The following is a 20,472-nucleotide window of genomic DNA, read 5'->3' as shown; positions in this document are numbered from 1 at the left end:
AGTGCAGTGCAGTGCAGTGCTGCCCCAGGTAACTCAGTCTTATCATCAACCATAAACATAGATTTGAATCAGTCCAGAGAATGCTAAGGTGGGTTCAGTAGATCCATTGGATGAGAAGAAGTCTTGGAAGCAGCCAGTGTTCAGCTACAGAGATCCAAAAAGAGTGGGAAAAGTTTTAGTGTTGAGACATAAGTTTTATATTGGTCAGTAATCTTTTTGTATATGAGGGTCATTGGTCTTTAGCAGGATATTATAAAGACATACTTGAAACATGTTGGAACCCTACCTGTGAGTAGAGCAATGAACATTTAGAACCATTATGAAGTTTTTATGTTGTCTTCTCAGCATTTTCTGGATAAATGACTTTGAACAAGATTGTTAGGTTAAAATCTAACAAGAAGAATGTGAATTGTCACTCTAATGTCATGGGTTAAGGGTACCTGATTATTTATTGATTCCAAAGGCTCCAAAGGCATTGCATCTGGAACATTTCTCCCCAGGCCTCCGCTGAAAATGGGCTCTGTCCCAGTTGGGCTTTCCCAGTAAACAAATGTTAAAAAAATAAATAAATAATCGAGGCTTGTATAGGTTTACTGGAGGTTGTACATTTCTTGCTGCTATTGGCTCAAGTCATATGAATGCAGTTGGCTGTTCTATGCTTTTCTAGAAATGTCTTAAGTGAAGAAGCAAAGGCAGTTTGTTTTTAGACAAGCAAAATGGTCATTACTGTATCTGTGGCTGTTATAACATTTTCCATAGCTGTAGATACACTTTATGGAGTTCTACATTGTTTGGTTGCTTTTCAAGGATATACAGGTTTTATCTCTTTAAGCTTGGATTTTAGCTGAGGTATAAACCAGGGGTATACATGCATCATAAGTCACTTTTGCTTAAGTGGGAATGGTTTATCCTGTACTGAAAACAGTTTATAATACAGAAATGAGAGTGTTTGTTCCAGGTTTCTTTCACCATTAAAAGGAGTCCAGTCTGTTGAAGCAGTACACAATAGAAGTATACCTGCCATACTTTTGGAGAAGGAACAGTTTGCTTTATACAGTGGTTGGGGAGAACTTGCCGGTGTTTAAATGACCAGGTAAAAAGAATGTGGTAGTCACACTGATTGCTTGTATAGATAAACCAGCGTGTGTGTGAATATGTTATATATGAGTGTGTGTCAGATGTATGTATGTATGTATTTATTTGCCATTTGTTTACAGGGAAGGTCCAACTGGGCAAGAGCCCATTTTCAGCAGAGGCCCGGGGAGAAAAGCTCCAGAAAACACATTATATATCTACAGGTTATACATATCTACAGGTTATACATTATAGTTCAGATACAGTGCAGCAAGGGTACAGAACATAAAACTGATCAATCAATTTTTGTTATATACAATAATAAGGTAAAAAAAGTAATCCAAATGTAGTTTTAGTAAGCTGTAAAATACAGGCACTTATGTGAAAGGACTGGAAGTTATTGTAGTAAGAAGGGGAGAGAAGGTCAGAGAAAGGAAAAACAAGTGAAGGTAGAGAAATAGGTTAGCAGGTGAAAGTAAAGAGAGACAGAAAAAGGGTAAGAGAGCTAATGCAGGGAACAAGACAATTTCAGAGCACATTAACAGCTGTGAGAACTATGTTGGCATAAGGCACTGGCAGATCCAGTTGCTGGACAGGTAATCTGTTGAGATTTGAAAGAAGAGTAATAGGGTATGAACTGTAAGACATAGTTCAAATCAAAAAGATTCAAAAGCAAGACACCACAAATAACAAAGATTAAAAAAATGTTATTTTTTGCAGGAGGCAAGCCTCCCTGGATCCTCCACATGGGGACTGCAGCCCCCATAGTCCATGCTACTTAAATATACCAACTCTGAGATCACAGTACAATGGAGAAAGGGCAAATTCTGCAGTCTAAACTGTACCTTGATCTTATCAAAATGCCAGAAATGTTAGAAAAATTCATTTTCAAACTCCAACTGATATTTCGAGCTCTCAAACTCCTGAGAGTTCAAGCACTTGAAGGAAATCCATTTACAGATATAAGTGTGTATGTGATTATTTCAGCTAATACTGAATGCACAAAGAAGTGACTACCAAAGTCATGAACAGAAAACAAAAAAGCCCTAATACATAGAAGGGTGAATTCACATGTAAATAAACTAAATGAAACAAAATAATGCAGGGTATTAGACATGCAAAAACTTTGAAACAGTATATTTTGTATGGAGGAAACCCCCATGTCTCACTATATGTGTATATATATATATATATATACCAACTATGAGATTGCAGATCAGTAGAGGAAAGAGCATATACCCAGTCACCACTGTTGTGTAGCCATACACATCTCAAAGTCAGCACTTATCCACTACCTTGTACATTCCCCTGTGTGTACTGTCCTACCATCCTGCATCACACAGAGCAAGACGTTTACCATACAACAGTCACACATATGATCACCTATATTTGCAGTTACTCTTTTTCACACCTAGACAAACTGATCGACCAAATATGTATTCCACCTTTGTAAGTACAAATATGCAAATAAATTATATGTATCTCTCTCTGTCTTTATATGTATATATATATATATATATATATATATATATATATATATATATATATATATATATATATATATATATATATATATATATGTATATATACATATACACACACACACACACACACACACACACACACACACACACACACACACACACACACACAAAGACCTGCAGTGTGTAAGATTTCAATCCCCTGAGAGTATTTAAAAGAAACTGCATCAATGCTGCATTCCTTCAGAAGACAGTAGTATAAGTGAGGAGAAGCAAAGGCTTCATACCATTCACTTACACTGCTAATGCCAGTGTTTTGCTGAGATTGGGTGACCATTGTTGCTTTTCTCCACAGATTTGTGATCCTCAGATCAGTATATTTATAGTTCTGGGTGTATGGGACAGTGCATGCACAGTATTTATAGTTCTGGGTGTATGGGACAGTGCATGCACAGTATTTATAGTTCTGGGTGTAGGGGGAGTGCAGGACAGGGCTTGCCATGCATAGACAAGGGTGGAGTAGTGGAACAACTTTTCTTCAGTCTCTTTTAATGCTGGATATCAAAATGATATTCATTTACACTGTGCAAGCCAGTAGTGACAAAAGTGGGATTTTTCACTCTTTTCTATGTGATCTTTGCCCCTGTGTTTGCTGACCATCAGATGTCCACCTGACTGAACGTGACTACTTCATTCTCTTACCTGAGAATTTCACCCAGAATCAAGGTCTCCTGGGCCAAAGCCAGGGCTTTATTCCTCTGTGCCATCAGAGCTTTTTGGGGATATTTTTCACTTTTTTGTGGTAGCATAATTGGTACGTGTAAGGAACTTGTGTTTTTATGTTCTTGGGAATTTTTAAGCCACCCTTCTCTATATAGGAAAGAATAATGTTTTTTTGATGATTTGGCCAAACATGTATGTGTATATTTATACAATTCTTTCCATATGTGAACATGGAAAGTACTGTGAATATTGCAACCATTTTGCTTAATCATAAAATATTTACTCACCTGTCTACCAAAAGCACTGAAGTGTCACACTGCTCAGAAGGTAGTTACAGGCAGTGATTCCACATTGCTAGAGTCAACATAAGCAAAAAAAAATCACATTGTTAAAAAAGCAGTGTGATAATGTTATTCCTCTCCTTCATGCTTCCAGTTTCTGCAATGTAGCACATAAAGCAGTGGAAAAACAGGTATGAACTGTAGTTGGAAAAATCATCTTAAATGTTTATTTCACTGCCTACATAAGTGCGAGTTTTGATACATGCAAGTTTTTACATATTTAAAAAGTGAATGATAAAACAATATGCAACACTGACCTCAATTAGGAAAAAGAAACTTGTTGTTTGCAGTGTTTTCCTCTCTGTTTAGTTAGTTCCTTTGAGTCTTAATCTAACATTTGACAAGAATCTCAATTGTTCTGAAACACTGCGCTGGTGGTGGTGCTGCGGAAGCATTGTCGCCTCACAGTAAGACGCTGTCTGGTTCGATTCTCAGCTAGAGCATCTTCTGCGTGGAGACATGCGTGAATGGGCATACCTTCGTTGAAGGTTGTGCATCAGAGCTGGCAACTCAGCACGTAAAAATCTACTGCCAATCATTAGCAGACCAGAGTTCTGCTGTGGCGACCCTTAACCGGGAAAAGCCAAAAGACACAACAACAACAACTCAAGAGTTCTGAAACGTTCATCTCATCCAGAGTAAGGTGCTTGGATTTCTTTTCTCACAGCTAATGCTGAATGCACAAACAAGTGACAAGAAAAACTATTTACAAAAAGCAGAAAAGCCCTAATACACACACACTAGAACAATTGTAGTTAATGGCAAGCATTTTGCGAACTACGTGTCAGTGCCTGATCAGGAGACCTGATGCACTAGAATTACCAGTTTACATTCTGATATAGGTAAATACATATAGATATACATGTTACCAGCTTTTCAGCAATTCTAAGCATAGCTTTAGATACCAAAGTATTCTAGTATTACCGGTAAGCTAAAATTATAATTCTTTGCCTCTTTCTGTCACAGATGTATACATGCACACTTTTTAAAATTGTAGTGACATTTTTGTTGGGGAACCAGCCCTGCAACTTCATGTCATGAACTGCAGCATAATACAAGCTACATGGGGGTTAGTAAAATGCAGTGTAAAATGATGTTTTATGCCAATGATGTCTGAAGCATTTTCAATTTTCACCTGACATAGGAGATGTTCTGGTTTTGTGCCTTCTCAACAATGATCTTGATTATAAAGCACTATGAACTTCCTACAAAAGTAAGCAGACATGCATGTTGGAGTACATGTAACATAATGTAAAAGCAACTTCTGTTTTCAGTCTCTTTATATGAATTAAAAAAAAAGAATTAAAAAATTATAAATAAAATAACATAGACCATTAATTCAGGCAATGATGCACCTAATTATTATGATATAAATGCACAGAGTAAACTGATTTGTTTTCACAACTGGCTTACATTCAAAATGTAGAAAACGTATTTATTTTGTTTAATCATTTTTGACTGCGCAAATTGTGCTTAGTCAGTGGACTTGTATCAGTATAGTTGCAATGAAATATGCCTCTAGAGAAATCTTAACAGTTCATTGTGTTACATAACAGCAATACACTGTTGAGCATTAAATTACACCATTGTGTGTAGATTACAAGAACATGGGAAGGTACACCATCTTAGGGAAAAAATTATGCATGCATAAGTGCAGGTGCTTTGTATTTTATGTACAAAAATAGCTTTATGCGTATTAAGGTAAATAAAGTGTAAACATGCACTGAATTGCATTTTACCTGTTTTTAACATACTACGTTGTGTGGGCAGAATCTGTTAAACACAATAAGTAACAGCAGAATGTTAATTCTGCTTTATTGAATCTTCAGTTTTTCATGAATCTGCAATTCCCAACTGGTGACATTTTCAGATAAATAGTCTTTCTTCTGTGGCAGCTGAAATTAGAGGAGCTTTTAAAAGGGAAGCTGGGTTAATTGTCTAATTTTCAGCACATACCCACGTTAATATTATCTGATCTTCTTCTCTGTGATAAGAAACTGCTTCTCAAGTGGAACACAAACTTAAAGAGAAAACAAAACTGTAATGGTAGAAACACCCAGGTAGAAGAGACATCACTGAGGTGGATTGAACAATTTCTGCTCCTCTTCATCATGAAAAATCAAAACAACCCACAACTGTGTTTAGGAGAAGGTATTTTAAACATAACTATCTTTGTTTAAAGGTACAGAAATCTTAGCACAGCACAGCAAAATATTAATGCCTATCATTCTGCTCTTCATCACTGGCAGACAAATCACTTAAAGATTTGGCTCAAGCATTTCAGTGGTGATGAAACTGGGGTCTTTTCTATTTTCTTGTGCAGGACTGAGAACTTCAGCATTTATAACTGAAACACCAGTCAGAGAAGAGCTGTACAGAATTTCAACATGGATTATACAGGAAAAATGTAGTGTTACTTTTTCAAAAAGCTGCCAACTGATGCTAACCCATGATTAGGTTTGTAGGTGTTTACCAGGCTAATGACCACAAGGACCTTTTTAAACCTAGCCATAGATCCCAAATCTCTGCCAAGTTCTGGTACCCTTGATAAGTGTAAGCAGGGGCTTGGGAGATGAACTATTTACAAGCAAAGGCGTGGGAGATGAACCATTTACAAGCTGCATATGTCCATTAGAGACATAGGTGCCAAACCAGGGATGAATTTCCTGTTCCACATCCAACTGTCCAAGTTACACTTGAATTGGATTAGGGAGGAACTCTACTTCACATGGATTGGGAGCCTGTTCCAGAGAAAAGGTATTCTCTGGGATAGATAACTGTCTCTCCAGCAGGTCCTATTTATATCACAGGAAAGGTTTAAGACTTTAGATGGGTCATTCTTGTGCTGTTCATTTTGTAGATATGCAGGAGGTCTATCAGGCTGGGGTCCGACAATGCCTTGTATGCCAGGCATAGATCTCCTCTCCACAGCCTGTAGGAGACAGAATATAGGAATAGGGCTTTGAGAAGGTCTGCATAGGGCATGTTACTTACACCCTGTATTCTTTTAGTGAGGAACCTCTGTGAAGATTCCAACTATTGGAGATGCCTGGTTAAGCAGATACGAAAAGGGGCAACGTGCTCAATGATAGGTCTGATGAATACCAAATACAGCAGAACAATAACATCCACACAACATAAAATGATTTCATCACTATAGTAGGTCAAAGGCTAGATTGCTGTCTAAGTGCGTCCCCAAGTCTTTGGACTAGCGAGTCGACTCTTAAGTGTGTGTTGTCAGTGTGATGGTTAGCAGGGTTGTATGACTTTGAAAAGTATACTGTTATGCATTTCTTGGCATTTAGTGTTAGTCCATGGCTTTGAAACAAGTTATATGTCTGCATCAGCCCTTCCTGCAGAGCATTGGTGCCAGTGGTGTTTGTCTATGACTGCTCCAAATTTAAAATTCTTGCAAATTTGGTCAACCAAAGGTCCTTGATATTGGCCTTGACTTCAGAGAAGTAGATGCCGAAAAGAAGTGGTCCCAGATCCAATCCCTGAGGGACTCCCCTTGTAACTGACTTCTTTGTAGAGGTGGACTCCCCAATTCTAACTTCCTGTGTCCTGTCTATGAGCCAGCTGGCTATCCACTGGGGACATAAGAGTTTATAGCTAACCTCATGAACTTGTCAGCAATGCCCAAGTGGGGTATTGTGTCTAATGCCCGTGACCAAGTCATTTTAAAATGACAAAACAACAAAAAAAACTGTCACAATAAGAACATACAGACCCATATAAAATCAACTTTTAATGCTAAGCTATTTAGCCTTATTAAAATGATGAAGTTGTGGATGTAACAACATGGAAGCATTTGATATTAACATTTGTTCCCAGTGAGTTTTTGTGATCTTGTTGTTACAGTTTTTCACTTTCATTGTTTCTTTTACTGGCAAACAGGTTTCATGGTATCGTTTGTCAAATTTTTTTAAAATTACAAAAAAGCATGTATTTCCTGAAATGCTTTTTCTTAACACCAGAACTATTGGTGCTACCCATTCATCCCACTCTACTTTGGAAAACATGATCTGTAACTCCTGTAGGCCTTAAAAAGGAAGGGATATGGCTGGCTTTGTGAAACTCAGTTAGCATTATGCTGTTAGTTCTGCCTCTCATGCATTTCAGCATTCTTATCTCCATCACAAAAGCCTGCTTTCACTTCGTATGGTAGCCCTAATTATTTCCCACTGGTACCTGTCAGAATATTAGTTTAGTTGTAGCCTCTGTCCATTTTTTGTCAAACAGGGGCCATTCTGTTCAGCCAAATGTGCAAATCCATAATTTAGATTTTGCCTTTATACACTGTGTATCTGCAGCATCTAACTTTTCACTGAAATTTGTTTGTAACAGACGTTCTTTTCTTTTTTTGTTGCTGTTGTGTTATGCAGATAAAAACAAAAACGAAGCCCCAGACAAAGGATACAGCTCACAGTTATAAAACGAAATATCCAAGTAGAAAAGCTGAGCCAAACCAACAGGCTGTACTAAACACAACTTTATTACAAAAAGTACTGGAAATAAGTAAGCGGTTTCACGATCACACTGACCGCTTCATCAGACTACTGTTACTAACTTTTTCATCTTATTTAAACACATACTCATCCAATAAACATCTCAAATTAATTAAAATACAATTAACTAATCAACAACATTACTAACTTCTTTTAAAACCTTCAAAATATTCACACTCTATGTGACAGAAACGTTATTACATAAAAACCTAAAATAACATAAATGTTTTGTTTAAAAATACAAAAAAGAATATGATGCTTTCTCCTACTACATTTAATGTCTAAGTGCACTTGCTTTGAGGAAGGGTTTTAATGAGACAGCTTTGTTGATCCCTGGTGATTTATCAGCATTCAGCCTTAGGGTTGCCACCTTTTCAAATGGCCAAAGTGGGACATTTTTGGTGCAAACATCAGATTTTACAGGCCGGCACATACCCATGGTCAGTACAAAAAGAGAACTTACTTTTTTTTAAAAAAAAAAAATAATTCTTTATTCTTTTAGCATTTTGTTTGTTGTTATATTTATTTTAGGGTTTTTAGATTTAGAATAACTGTTCTACTATCTTAACTAATAAAATATATAAAATAAGTTTGTCCAAAAATCTCAGGACATTTTTTATTTTTACAATTTTTTTTTTTTCACACACAACTGCTGTTAAGACTGACCCTGTCTAGTGGGACAGGTGGTAACCCTATTCAGCCTCATAATCCACCTTTGCTCTGTTGCTTCAGTCATATTTCTTATGTCCCCTCCTCTAACCCCTGCTTCAAGAATCTCTAGTACAAGGAATTTAAATGTGTGTTGCGCCCCTTCTGTTTCCACATGTTTGGTCAAGGCACTCATTTCCTTCTTGTTTTTCTATCCCTGACGTGTTCTAGTATGCGATCCTTTAATATTCTGTTAGCCTTCTCTATGTAAAAAACTTTGCAGACTTGGCAGAAACTAAAATATACTATATTTTTGGTTCTGCAGTCTGCATAACATTTTGCTTCAATCTCAAAATGCAGTTGTGGATGTACAAAGGTGGTGCAGGAATGTACATATTTGCAGGCTGTACATTTAGGCTGCTTTTGCGCGGTGCAGTGCTGTTTTTGGTCTTCACCAGTGAGATTGTACAACCATGTGTGCCTCTGAATGTATGTAACCCCCCATAGGAGAGGTGAGCAGGCATGCCCCTTCACTGTCTCTCCCTGCCTGTCCCCTTCACTGTAGGGGCTACTAACTGAACCTGGTCATCTGGGTTGCAGTCACTGCTCCATCTCAGTACACCATGAAGCTAGGTTTGTGCAAGGCGCACTTCACCCCTTATTAGCCTTTAAGAGGTACTGAAAAGATCCAAGCACTTCAGTCTATTGCTGTATGATCATTTTTGTGAAGCACCTTTTAACAGTTCGTAATAAATTAACTTGTGTTTTGTTATATCTGCAAAATGCACAGTTACGTTCCAGGATTAGTTTTATAAGTGCTTTGTAGAAGTCATCTAGCATTCTCAAATTTCCTGGTCACCATGATTTTGAACAGTATGCCAACCTGCTTTAAAGCCCTATATTTGTTACATTTTGAACATATTCTTTAAATGGCATACTATCATTTATTATTTATTATTCTAAGATCCTTATTGCTAGCTACTTGAAATAGAATTTGGTCATTTAAAATTAAAATAAACTAGTTGCAGTTTTACACCCAGAAACTGACTTCATGTATGCCTTGTTCTTCCTCTCTACCCAGCTAGATGCTCCAATACCCAGGTCACTAAGCAAACCCAGGTCAACTGGATCATAGTCAGGGCTTTAGTTCATTATGCCATGGAGCTTGGTAGTGAGGAACCTAATTTCTGGAACAGTCATATCCTTTAGTCCTTACCCAAACCTCATGGGATATGTAAGTACTGTCTGTGATATCACTACCCAGAGCTCATGGCCATAGGTGGGATAGATATGCAATATCTGTTGCATCACTACCCAAAGTCGGTGACTAGATGTGGAGTGGATCTTTAGTATCTGCGATATATCACAACCCAAAGCTGATGACCACAGGTGGGACTGGTATGTAGGATCGGTGATATCATCAACCAAAGTTCATGGATGTAGGTGTGATGGTTATGTAATATCTGTGGTATCATTACCCAAAGCTCATGGCCAAAGGAGGAAGGATATGTAAAATCTGTGATATCAGTACCCAAAGCTGATGACGTAGGTGTATCAGTGATATCATTACCCAAAGCTCATGGCCATATGTGGGATGGGTATGTTGTATCTGTGATGTCACTACCCAAAGCTTGTGGCCATAGGTGGGATGGTTATAAAATGCCTGTGATGTCATTACCCAAAGCTCATGGCCATAGCTGGTATGAGTTTGAAGTATCTGTGATGTCATTACCCAAAGTTCATGGCCATAGGTGGGATGGGTATTAAGTACCTGTGATGTCATTACCCAAAGCTCATGGCCATAGGTGGGATAGGTATAAAGTACATGCGATGTTATTACCCAAAGCTCATGGCCATAGGTGGGAAGGGTATGTTGTATCTGTGATGTCATTACCCAAAACTCATGGCCATAGGTGGGATGGGTATGTTGTATCTGTGATGTCATTACCCAAAACTCATAGACATAGGTGGGATGGGTATAAAGTACCTGTGATGTCATTACTCAAAGTTTATGGCCGTAGGTGGGATGGATATGTAATATCTGTGATGTCACTACCCAAAGCTCATAGCTATAGTTGGGACAGGTATTTAATACCTGTGATATCACTACCGAAAGTTGATGACTTTAGGTAGGATGGCTATGTAGACTGAACAGTAAATGGAGAGCTTCATTCTATGATTCATTTCTACCATTACACCCGTCCGGTGCTATATTTCCCAATCCCATCTACCTTCACTCGTGAACATGACCCCAAGTTATATAAACTCCTAGAGCTGAGGTGCCTATCTCCCTTCCCCCATTTTCAGGAAGACAGACATGAACTCTGATTTAGCAGCGCCAGTTTTCATCCAGTCTGCAATACACACAGCAACAAATCATTCCAGTGCATATTAAAGATCACAGGTATATGAGCCTGAGAGGACAGCATAATTTGCAAACTACAAAGGTTCAACCTTTACATCCTCAAACTAAATGCTGTTCAAACCTTTGTTACACCTTAATAGCCTATAAAAAATTTAAGAACAGGAGGGGAGGACAAGACACACAGTTGGAGCCCTATTCCCATCTTGAATATGTTTGAATTAATGCTGAGAATATGGGCACAGTGCTCTCCCCTAAAAGAGGACCAGCCTTGGGACTCTGTATTACTGTAACATTTCACACAAGACATGTCAGAGTTTACATTATTTCTCTACTCCAAATCCACAAAACACATGTAAACAGCCTTGCCAAATACCCATTTATCCTTCCAACATCTGCTCAAGGATGAAAAATTGATCTAGGATTCCACACTGGAAAAGAGCCACATCATTATCCTGAATTAAATGCTTACTTGTAGGTCATGGCAGAGGGGCTTGTATGCCCTTAGAATCCTTAAAGCTGTATTTCCTGAAGCTTGAAGTAATTCATCTGGGGGCTTCACAGGATGTACCAGGCTAATGGCAATCCATAATGCCCCCACGTTTTCTCCATGCACCATGCACCAGCAACTCATTCAAAGCAGAATTACTTATTTGATGTTTTAATGTTATGAAGTACACCTCATCTATAAAAAGTGAAAAAAGTATTCTTTTTTGCAGGTGTGCACCTCCATGGAAGCAACTTCATAGCCACATACCAACTCTCTTTACAGTAAAGAAAAATGAAACACACATACACACACACACACAATATATATATATATATATATATATATATATGTATTTATATATATATATATATATATATATATATATATATATATATATATATATATGGTTTACTGCATGCAAGTTAGCACAGTTTTGATGAACTACAGGAAAATAAAATGCCACTAATGCCACTGACCATGGAAATGTTTCATCAAAGCATAGGAAAGCCTACCCATGATGGTTAGTTAAAGAATATGAGAACCTGTCAGATAACTGGGATACTGGGATGCATCTTCTGCAGTCAGGCATGGGAGTGGTATTTGCCAGTGAACACCTGGTGTTCAAACCCAGGCTCAATCTAAACATTCTGTTTGGAGCACTATGTAGGCTCACCATTCACAAGGGTCAGATATGAACTGACAGGCTGGAACATGATAGATTAGGATGGACTTCACTGTAGCAATGGAAAACTGGCTCTTGGGTCATAGAATGCAGTGTTGCTCCTCTGGTGGGAAAAAAGGAGCACAGCTTATGTAGGGGATTGAAAAATATCAGATAGAGTTAGCTGGTGTTACTTCAGCACAAAATATTTATTGTGTAACCAGCCTTATTGTGTATGACTGGTTTCTCTCTCTGTTGCTGTGCAACTGAACCTCAGGAAAGGCCCCAAACAGATGTAGGGATACATACTGCCAGTTGGGTGTAGGTCAGTAGAAGGTTGTGTGAATAAATGAGAGTGTCAGCATATTGTAACTAATTTGCAGAAAGGAAAACTCTGTTCTGTATATGTACCTAATAGCTATTCATTCATCCATCATGGATACTACAGTTGTCGTTCTTAGTAGGGTACTTCTGTGGACTCCACAGTTCTACTGAGAGACGTCTGTGCTGGCATGGGGAATAATGGAGACACCTGTAGGAATGTAAGTGAGAGGAGTGCCTTGTTCACTGCTGACATGGAGAATGATGGAGACATGTGTAGGCTTAACCCTCACATCATGGATTCATGGGACTTGACCCCGAAAAAAAAAAAAACTCTTTAAAAGGGAAATGCAATGTTTGACACTGACTGTACTCCCATGTTTTCTGTCTTTTTTTGGTCATTTGAAGATCGCTATTATGAGTCTTGACATTTCAGTAGGGAGACACCCCAGCTATACTTTTCATTTCCTCTAGAAGAAGTGATGTGTCTGTGTCTTCCCTTGCTGAAGACTTGGAGGCTATCCATTCATGCCTAACTACCAAGCAGTCTAAATTATTTAAAACCTTCAAAACCATGGCCATGGCTCTTCATAGTACCCTGAAACATATCTATAACCCTTTACTACCTACCTAGATATTCTACAAAGGACGTGCGCCTGTGTTTGTCAAAAGGGAGTGTAATCTAGGGTGAGCTTGACACTCTAGCTGTCATTTCAGGTCTAAGTGCCTACTGTTGTTAAATCTTCATGTTTCCATCTGAGGAACATTTTGAGAATCACACACCCATTGCCTCATGCTGATCTCTCAGTAGTTCTCTACATCCTGGTCTCATTCCACAGTTACTATAATGCCCTTTACCTGGCACTACCTGACTGTGCAGTCAAGTGCTTGAAGGTGGTGCAAAACTCTGCAACCAGGCTGCTTTCTTGTACTTTCAGATAGCAGCATATTGCACCTGGTTTGCATGGTTTGCAATGGCTTCCTTTCCATTTCTGTATTACTTTTAAAGTGTTGGTTTTAGTACATCTGTTTATACATGACTGGGTCCCTCCTACAGGAAGGAGCTGGTGTGGTGACATATTGCCCCTCCTAGGTCCTGAGCTAGGCTCCCCAGGGGATACTAGTAGTTCCTTGCGCACTCTTAGAAACATTTGGTGCTGATTCTTTCAGTTTTCAGGCTCTATACCTTTGGAATCTACTGCCTCAGAGACGTCAAGAGTTCCCAACTTTGGCCATCTTCCGTAGATATTTCAAACTCCACCTACTTGAGCTTACACTTGACAACATGGGATGATGTTCTTATTTGCTTTGCAGTGCTCACCTAGTACCTGTCATCTACATTAGATGACTTTACCTGCTGTTATATTTAGTTTGCTGATATCTGTTTAATAGTTATACTTGCTGATTTAGTTTTACATGATTATATATGGTCGTTTGGCTTAAAGCACCTAAATAAATTTGAAGTTGAAATTATCTGGTCACTTTACCCCACCCCCCCACCCCCCTAATCAGCCTTTAGTTTTTCATTTCACAGTAACCATTTGTTTATCTCTTGGTTGATATTTGAAACAATAAAGCACACTTTGCTTTCTGCTTTAAAGCCTATAGTTCTGCCCCTGCCCCTGCCTCTCTCACACCTTCATGCTGCTTACAGGTTTTGTTTCTATGCATCCTCTAGTAAGTGCTCTTATACTTTGAGAGCACTTTCCATTAGTGTTTTACTATCAGTTATAGTTTAGTCATGATCCCAGCGGTTGCTATGGTCATGTCCTTCAGAAATTCTTACAGCTGAGCTCCAATTCATATTTCTCATTGTTTTTATAAATTTTCGTAGTTAATATATGCCCATCGACTTTTTCCTTTCTTGGACATGTTTGTAGCTGCCACCACTAGTCGCTCCCTTATTCATACTAAATGTTTTGCCTGCTGACGTTCGTGGTCTGGATTGCAAATGCCACTCTTTTGCAGGTAACTGAAATAAATGGTTCAGAGAGCCACACATTGAATACTCTTGATAGTAAGTGGGTACCAGGTCAGCTAGCAATCCTATTATTTTAGTTATTTGTACTGTCTAAACTATAAACTCCTCTTGGTATTTATCCAAAAGCGTTTTCCTGGTCCCTCAGACATATTAGCCTATTCTAGTCTGTGTAGTCACCAGAGATAAGTCAACCACAGCAGTGACTATCTGGTGTAGTCCCGTACCTGGCCCTTAGTACTGCCTTAGTGTTCTTTGAAGGAAATTTTATTTAGCTGTTACAGCCTGCAGTATAAAAATCATTATGGCCTTTTTTGCAGCCTCCTACATCCATAGTGCGTACATACTTTGAGTGGGCTATGAGAAATAAGGACTGTATCACTTTGTATAGGCAGGCCTCATTATGCCATATTAAAAGCAACAGCTGTGTTGACCAGTTATACCTGACCACATGATGGGACCTTTACCACCTGAATGCCTGTATCTGCTCCAAAAGACTTTTCTGAGTACCCTCTTCATGTACATTGGCTGTGCATACTGCTTCTGACCCTGCTGTTTGCATTTGTTGCTTTCCCTTCCTCTGGCTTTATAAGTAGAACATCATATACAGAAGAATACCAGGCAGGACAAAGATGTAAATGCAGGTTAACAACAGCATATATGACAGGTGTAGCCTCAGTCGACCAACGTGTTTATTTATTATTTTTTGAGGAATACTAGTTATGCTTTGTCCTGATTTCATCAGTTTGATGTTCTTGGTGTTAGAGAAGGAAGAGAGATTGCCTTTTACATGAACTTAAGCTCTGATGGATATATAATGTAGTGGGGTCTAAAGTAGGTAACTAGCCAGAGACCTGCATCTGCCATCCCAGGCTACTGTGTTACTGTTGTACTGTAGCATGGCATGCCTTGGCCATCATGGCCAATGTCTCACTGTGTCACTGTGTTACTGTTGTACTGTAGGGAGGCATGCCTAGGCTGTCATGGCCATTGTGTCACTGTTGTACTGTAGGGTGGTATGCCTAGGCTGTCATGGCCATTGTCTCACTGTTGCACTGTAGGGCAGCATGCCTAGGCTGTCATGGCCATCGTCTCACTGTGTCACTGGTGTACTATAGGGTGTCATGCCTAGGCTGTCATGGCCATTGTCTCACTATGTTACTGTTGTACTGTAGGGTGGCATGCCTAAGCTGACATAGCCATTGCCTCACTGTGTCACTGGTGTACTTTAGGGCGGCATTCCTAGGCCGACATGGCCATTGTCTCACTGTGTCACTGGTGTATTGTAGGATAGCATGCCTAGGCTGTCATGACCATTGTCTCACTGTGCCACTGTTGTACTGTAGAATGGCGTGCCTAGGCTGTCATGGCGACTGTCTCATTGTGTCACTGTGTCACTGTTGTACTGTAGGATGGCATGCCTAGGCTATCATGGCCATTGTCTCACTATGTTACTGTTGTACTGTAGGGAGGCATGCCTAGGCTGTCATGGCCAATGTCTCACTGTGTCACTGTTGTACTGTAGGATGACATGCCTAGGCTGTCATGGCCATTGTTTCACTGTGTTACTTCTGTACTGTAGAATGGCATCCGTAGGCTGTCATGGCCATTGTCTCACTGTGTCACTGTTGTACTGTAGGGACGCATGCTAGGCTGTCTTGGCCATTGTCTCACTGTATTACTTTTGTACTGTAGGGCAGCCTGCCTAGGCTGTCATGACCATTGTCTCATTCTGTCACTGTTGTACTGTTGGGTGGCATGCCTAGGCTGTCTTGGCCATTGTCTTTGATCTTTGTCAGGACAGAGCGTGCAGGAGGATAAACCAAACCTTGAATAAGTGTGTGTGTGTTGGGGGGGGGGGGTTCGTGTGCATGTGTGTACAAGTTGATGCACATACTCAAGTGCATTTGTGTGTGTGTGTGTGTGTGTGTGTGTGTGTGTGTGTGTGTGTGTGTGTGTGTGTGTGTGTGTGTGCATTTCTTTTGTCAAGAACGTTAAGGTAGTTACAAGGTAGTTGCAAGCAAAATGTGATTTAACATATCCTAAACCACTATACAGCTCCCTCCCCAACTCCCCGAAGCTGGCCTTGAACATCAGTAAAAAACATGTTGCAGAAATCCGTTCCTTTAGCAGGTGATTCTTGACTGCTGCTAGGGAGTACTACCCAGCTGTGACAAAAAGCCAACAGTGTGCTGACAGGTTTTCAGCAACGGCTGATCACCATATTTCTGTAGTAATGTCACCCTTTTCCTGTGCCAAAAGCTGACATTTCCCCTCCCCATTGTTGATTTGGTCTCAAAAGAATCTTTTCCTGCTTGTTTTCCACGTACAGTACTACAGCCTTGTTTTCTACTTACAGTACTACAGCCTTGTTTTCTACTTACAGTACTACAGCCTTGTTTTCCACGTACAGTAGCACAACAACTTGTACTTGACTAATTCATTTTCCCATCACACTGAGCATTACAAGTAACTATGCAGCAGAACTATTTGCTGCTTAAGGTACTGGCTGTGCTTATTCTACAGTACAAGCAAGAGAGGAGTTATATAGCATTTTTTTATGTATTTATTTTATGTTAACTTACTTAACCATATTTAAGTAGATTGTTCCATTTTTATCACAGGCATTTGTGTGGTGCCCAGACTCCCTGTATGTTGTTTTATGTATTTCCAACACAAATGATTATATGCAGCTAAATTGATAAATCATTTTTTATGTATTTTATGCAAATGTCTTGTTCTTGTTATAAATTTGATTCACAGTAGTACTTGCAAAATTTAAAAATTATTAAATTAAATATAATGCAAATATGCATAAAACAGCATCCCACAGACAAGCACATCCCTAAGGAGTTTGTCAGGATGAAGGACTGAGTTATACTACAGTAGTAGTTTATGAAATGACATGTTTCTATTAAAGATGACTTTTTATGAAAAATAACTAATTGACACACATTATTTTTGAGACAGAAGCAATTAAAGCAACAGAATGAGTCCAAGGAGCACAGAAGTTGGTGCCTAACTCTAAGTGCATTGTCACTGAGCCAGAAGCTCATAAAGTTAATTCTTTGAAAATAGAATATGCATACTTATATCAAGCCATGTGTGAGGGAGAAGAGAGATTGGCTTGTGAACTTTCACAAAGATGAGGAGAAAGAGTGGGAGAAAGAGCTTTACTGTGTGTGTGTGTGTGTGTGTGTGTGTGTGTGTGTGTGTGTGTGTGTGTGTGTGTGTGTGCTTGCGGAGAGAGGGAGGGAGAGAGTGCAAGAGAAAATGGCATTAGACAAGATAAGCAGAACAGAGTGCAAGTGTCTGTCACTCTAAGAGACTAATGAGGCAGCTGCTGACATACTTGCATTCACCTGCTCCTTTTGTTAGTATCCATGCGGATCAGAAGGGGACTGTTGGACAACTGATATTATTTTTATACGGCAGCAGAATTGGTAATAGGCTTAGTTAACATCTTCATTTAACATGCAGCTTTTCTAATTAGTAGTGTAGTATAAAATAATTAATATCTCTTAAGATCTCCTACTAATTAAATATTTTGCTATCTTTGAATGAGGCAGTACAATGATTGCTGTAACAAAGCTATTATCATTTCAGAACTGCACCCAGGAAGAAATTATTATATCTCAAAAGGTGCTATCTTCTCATTTTCTGTTCCTAATGCCACTTCCTGCCTGACACAGCACAAGACCTCCAGCTGTAGTTTGCATCAATTTAAATTAGAGTAGATGTGACACAGGGCACTTACTTCAACTGAATATAAGAAGGTTCAGCTATCATTTGTAAGAGAAGATACTAGTATCCATATTTATAAATGTGTCAGACAGCGAAGTCCCAAAAGCATTAATTGTGCAGCTTACTTGAAGGTAAAGACTTGTATATTCAGGCATGCTTATGTTGTTTTTATGTTTTTTTTAATCTGTAACGGTTACAAACTAAGCAATGAAATACATATTAAAGCAAACAGAGCAGAACGTGCATTGATTATTAATAGAAGCATTTAAGATTGTTTCAGTTTTCGTTCCCTTTCACTGTTCTTGCAATTCTCAGGCTCTCTCTTTCTCTCACTCATTATTTGTTTTCCTCATTATTTTGTAAGTCCCTAAATAGGCCATTATATTTCCCCTTCAGGCTAGAGATGAAGAGGAACATGCTGACAAGTGTCCCCTGCAGCACTATGATAAAGAAACTCCAAGGCTTGCCTTCAAGAATAACTCCGAACTACTTGTAAGAATTAAATGTTTCAAAAAAACATACTCTCTAGATTATTATTGTAGCACAGTGTGATATAATATTTTGCAGTCAGAAAAAAATGGGAGGTGGGAAATGTGGCTGCATTGTTGTTTTTCATGTCTTTTTTTCTCTTTTTTTATTTTTGTTTTTGTTGTTTACTTTTGATGCTTTCTAATATACATGTACTTGTAGACAGGCAAATTGTATAGTTTCACAGCTCAGGCCAGAGCAAATTAATTAGTTGTTACTTCCCTGAGAAAAAGTACACAGGAGACAAGTGCCATTATTTATTTAATGTTCATTAACCAGCAATAGCAAAGGCAGATGTGTAGGTAGGTTTGTACTGCAATTTATTTATTTTTTTTATTGGGTTTAGGGAAATAAAATATTTCATTGAGGATACAACAGGCAGGCATTATTTTATTGTTTTATGATACACCTTCTCTTCTCTTCATAGCTCTATCTGTTCATTTTTATTTTACATTAATACATTTGCTTCACAGATGACAAAGCTGGTAGGGGAACATTGGATGGTTATAAGAGTTGTTAAAGCTACACAATATATGAATGAAAGTTGTGCGAGTCAAACAAAAGTCTGTTCACCAAAGATTATTTTCAGTTCATTGTTGTTATCTTCAAGCAATTCTGCCAGCTATGTGCCATACTGTTCCTCCATTCCCTGTGGCCTGTCTCAAATCAACAACCCTAACCGCCATCTCTCAGTTTCCATAGTAACTGAGCTCATTTCACTATTGGCCAGAGACAGACTTCATGGAAGGAGACTATATGATTTGTACTAAGTAGGGCTGAATTTTGGGTTGCCATTATCCTCCAGTCTGACAGTGAAACTTAAATGACAAAGAGCTTATGTTTAGTTAAGAATTCCTTTTCTAGATCATTATAAAGTCATCATATAGAAGGAAATGTACATTTTATTGCCTTCAGTCAGTATCCTTTGGACAGTTTCCTTATAAGACTTTGAGGGAGTGAGTTTTAAAGGTATCTTCTCTGTGAGAGGCTCACTCATTGATTAATAGGTAACTAAACAGCCAAACTCTAAATGTCTGTCATGGCAGGAAAAGGTTTTTCAGAATAGTGAAAGGAAATGTCACTTCTGTACTGTTTTTTTTTTAGTTATTTTGTGCCCTAAAGTGCTTTACAACTGGCAGATTGGTAGTGAAGGGTGTGAATGCCCACTTGTACAATTTTTTTAAGTGAGCAGTCAAAGAACATCAAATATAATTAGGGATAGACTGCCAAAATATGTACTTCTGTGAAACGTAGTGTTTTTAAAATGATTATTTATGCATTTTCATTCATCTAGTAACTAAGATTCCTTCAGATATGCATAGCCGGACCAAAGTAAAATGTATTATCCAAAGGATGCCATGCTTTAACTGTGACTTCCACTTTTGGCTGTTAGTTTTGAAGTCTGAACCCATTCCTGCCTGCGGATGAGACCTCAAAAGCTTTCAAACTCATATAGATTTACATGGGATGAGAACTATTCATCTCTAAAGTGTACATTTTTTATGGTTAAGAGAGGTTTACTTTTCTAAGCTGAGAAGTAGGCAATTACAAGGAGGTTGCATGTAAACAAAATGGGAAATTAAAGCTAGTGAAAACATGTATGTTATCCTTCA

The 20,472-nt window shown here is 38.7% G+C and overlaps 1 protein-coding gene across 4 annotated transcripts in view; it reads left to right on the top strand.

The window, feature by feature from the left end:
* Positions 1-20,472, top strand: part of LOC122796729 (sine oculis binding protein homolog) — a 1,221,885-nt gene that overhangs the window by 794,572 nt on the left and 406,841 nt on the right. For 3 of the 4 annotated variants that reach the window (XM_044065461.1, XM_044065445.1, XM_044065438.1), the window contains one exon: positions 18,728-18,823. The exons of the other annotated variant lie outside the window; for it this stretch is intronic. In XM_044065461.1, coding sequence (XP_043921396.1) covers positions 18,728-18,823 — 96 coding nt within the window. The remainder of the gene's footprint in view (positions 1-18,727; positions 18,824-20,472) is intronic. 4 annotated transcript variants of the gene reach the window in all.

The sequence above is a fragment of the Protopterus annectens genome, chromosome 1.part0, assembly GCF_019279795.1.
Source record: "Protopterus annectens isolate FY-2018-M chromosome 1.part0, PAN1.0, whole genome shotgun sequence".
NCBI lineage: Eukaryota > Metazoa > Chordata > Ceratodontiformes > Protopteridae > Protopterus > Protopterus annectens.
Note: the sequence above shows the minus strand (reverse complement) of the source record. Positions and strands in the feature narration are given on the sequence as shown.